General features: G+C 49.5%; 1 protein-coding gene across 1 annotated transcript; it reads left to right on the top strand.

Moving 5' to 3' along the window:
- The first annotated feature begins 916 nt into the window (after positions 1-916).
- LOC108760787 (uncharacterized) lies at positions 917-1,474 on the top strand. Its single transcript, XM_018506962.1, has one exon. The coding sequence runs from the start codon at positions 917-919 to the stop codon at positions 1,472-1,474; it is 558 nt and encodes a 185-aa protein (XP_018362464.1).
- Positions 1,475-2,915: the final 1,441 nt, after the last annotated feature.

The following is a 2,915-nucleotide window of genomic DNA, read 5'->3' as shown; positions in this document are numbered from 1 at the left end:
GAAGAGGCTATCAGGCAGGAAAAGCTCTCAAGAAGCAGAAGCAGGACCGTCTCGAGCGAGCAACTCCAAGGAGATCCCTGAGAAACTGGGTTCACTTCGCTCATACTAAATGGGATATAAGACGAAAAACTATAATGAGGAAATATCCGAAAATAGCAAAATGAAGATAAACTAAGAGGAACCAGAGAAAGTGACCCTACCGCCAAGGGAGGCCTCCAGCCATAAAACCGGCGATTCGCGGTAAGGTCAGGATAATCGAAGACCGTATCCTGCCGGACAATCAAAAAGTGACAATTGTCAACATAAAATCTGGCGATAAAAATAGCAAAAAGACGGGTCAGGGCGGTTCTACAAAAAGTAAGAAGTAGGAGGAAAAGAAGAATACACAGAACTTAGGACAAATGGCAAATAAACCAACTGAACTTGCAGATCTCATTAGAGAAATTATTAGGGAGGAGCTCGGGACGGGTGCCGACCCCCAAGGAGCCAATAAAAGAAGAACGAGATCAGGGTCGCGTACAGTACGACTTGCCGAGAAAGAGCACAAGGGGGAACCACCCTCTCGAGTAACTACGACTGTGGAGACGGTCAAAACATGGGCTACAGTCATTGGAAGAAAGGCCAAGAGAGACCTTAAAAAACAAACAGTCCCGAGACCTACAGGGAGGGGCCCTAAGGCCTTGGTGGGTCAGAAAGCCCCCACTGAGGTTAAAAAGAAGAGGCCATCGCGTACCTCGGTCGTTCAAATCGCGACAGAGAAAGATATTACATATGCGTATACCTTAAAGCTAGCCAAGGAACGCATTAATTTGGAGGAACTGGGGATCTCGAAGCTACGCCCACTACGTGCTAAGACCGGGGCCTCCTGCTTGAAATTCCCGGCTCGGACGGTGTAGCAAAGGCTGATGCACTCGCTATGAAGTTGCAGGAGACCTTCGTCGATAATGGGGAGATCAAGATCTCACGCCCTATCAAAACGGCCGAAATTCGAATCAATAATCTGGATGATTCAATATCAACTATGGACGTGGTGCAGACCATAGTGACCGCAACTGAAAGTAACCATGCGGATATAAAACTGGGTCCTATTAGCAAAGCCCGAAATGGACTCGGGTTCATATGGGTAAAGTGCCCAGTGGCGGCGGCTAATAAACTAATAGACCGGAAGAAAATAAAAATAGGATGGACTACTGCAAAGATAACGCCGCACCCGGATCGTGGGCTACAGTGTTTCAAATGCCTGCAATTCGGACATGTAAGGTCTGAATGCAGGAACACTACGGATCGTAGCACATGTTATAGATGTGGGGAAGTGGGCCACCAGGCACGAGAGTGTACGAAAGCTGCCAAGTGTCTGGTATGCGAGGAGGCTGGACTTCCTCACGGTCATCGAATGGGGGGAAACGCCTGCCATCCCGAGATAGGTCGAAGAACCAAGAAAAAGGTGCAAAAGTACCAGATATCCGATCAATAAGATCGGAGAATGGGAAAAACCCAGGAAACTGGTTCTCTTACAGAGCATAGTGGGTATACACAGAAAGCCCAGGGACGATACATAGGAACTACGGAGGAAAAACCAAGAAAAGATCAATAGGAAAAGATGACCGGGGATATGACGGTGTCGGATAGCCTCACTCCGCTGGAGTCCCCTGTGGAAACTGAGACGCTACGTAATCTACCTGGGACCTCGGAGTTGAGTCCTGCTGATTGGCACACAAATGACGAACCGGGAACGGTTGGCTGGAGAAGTCCAGAGAATGGAAATAACTCAAAATAGCGAGCTCAATGGCCAATACACTGCTTCAGGGCAACTTAAATAGGGCCAGAAATGCTCAGGACATTCTGGCCCAAACGATGGCGGAGTACGATGTTGGCCTGGCAGTGGTTGCCGAGTCCCGGACCACCCCCATTGGGTGGGTGACTTACAGGGGGATGTTGCCATCTACTGGCGCCGGAGTGCTCACCCGCTCCCGCTGTCTAGAGTCTATGCAGGCAGGGGATTTGTTACAATCAAGTAGGGAGATGTGTTTGTCACTGGTGTGTACATCTCCTCCAGTCTTCCCAGGTCTAACTTTGAGGGGGTCCTGGAGGACCTCTCAAGACACTTGCAGAGTTACATAAGAAGTCCCATAATTGTCGCGGGAAATTTTAACTCCAGGTCGACGCTGTGGGTTGATAGACTTACGAATCTGAGGGGTCGGCTGCTTGAGGACTGGGCCGAGAGCTTGGGACTCTGCTGCACGAACACGGGAATGATGAGTACGTGTGTCAGGACCACGGGTGAATCCGTTGTGGATATAACGTGGGTCTCACTAAGAGGATCTCAAATTGGCAAGTAAGACAGGTGGAGACCATGTTGGACCACCTATTTATCACCATGAACCTGGGGTTAACAAGCTCCCAGGAAAGAAGGAGCCTAATCACTGCTCAACGTTGGGTCGTTAAAAAACTAAATAACGACATGCTTGAGGCAGCCATCACAACGAGCAGGTGGCCGATGAGTTACCAAGCACAAAACATAGAGGATTGCGACCCGAATACTGAAGCAGACAAGCTACAAAAGATTGCAATAAATGCCTGCGACATTGCAATGCCAAGGATGAAGACCCGTCCGAGGAAGACTGTTCACTGGTGGAACGAGGAAGTGTCACAATTAAGAATGGATACGATGAAGGCTCGCAGGGCGGTCAAACGAGCTCATAGAAGGCGTCTAGACCCGGACGAGATCGAAATTAAAGTGAATGAGTACAGAACAGCGAAGAAACATCTAAGGGCGGCAATCTACAAGGCGAAGGAATGCTCGTGGCGACAACTCGTGGAATCCCTAAATGAGGATCCATGGGGGACCGCATATAAGTTTGAAACAACCTGACTTTGCGCGGACGTAGCTCGTCGGTCACGGGCTGCGGCCAGGG

The sequence above is a fragment of the Trachymyrmex cornetzi genome, unplaced genomic scaffold, assembly GCF_001594075.2.
Source record: "Trachymyrmex cornetzi isolate Tcor2-1 unplaced genomic scaffold, Tcor1.1 scaffold1089, whole genome shotgun sequence".
Lineage (NCBI taxonomy): Eukaryota > Metazoa > Arthropoda > Insecta > Hymenoptera > Formicidae > Trachymyrmex > Trachymyrmex cornetzi.
Note: the sequence above shows the minus strand (reverse complement) of the source record. Positions and strands in the feature narration are given on the sequence as shown.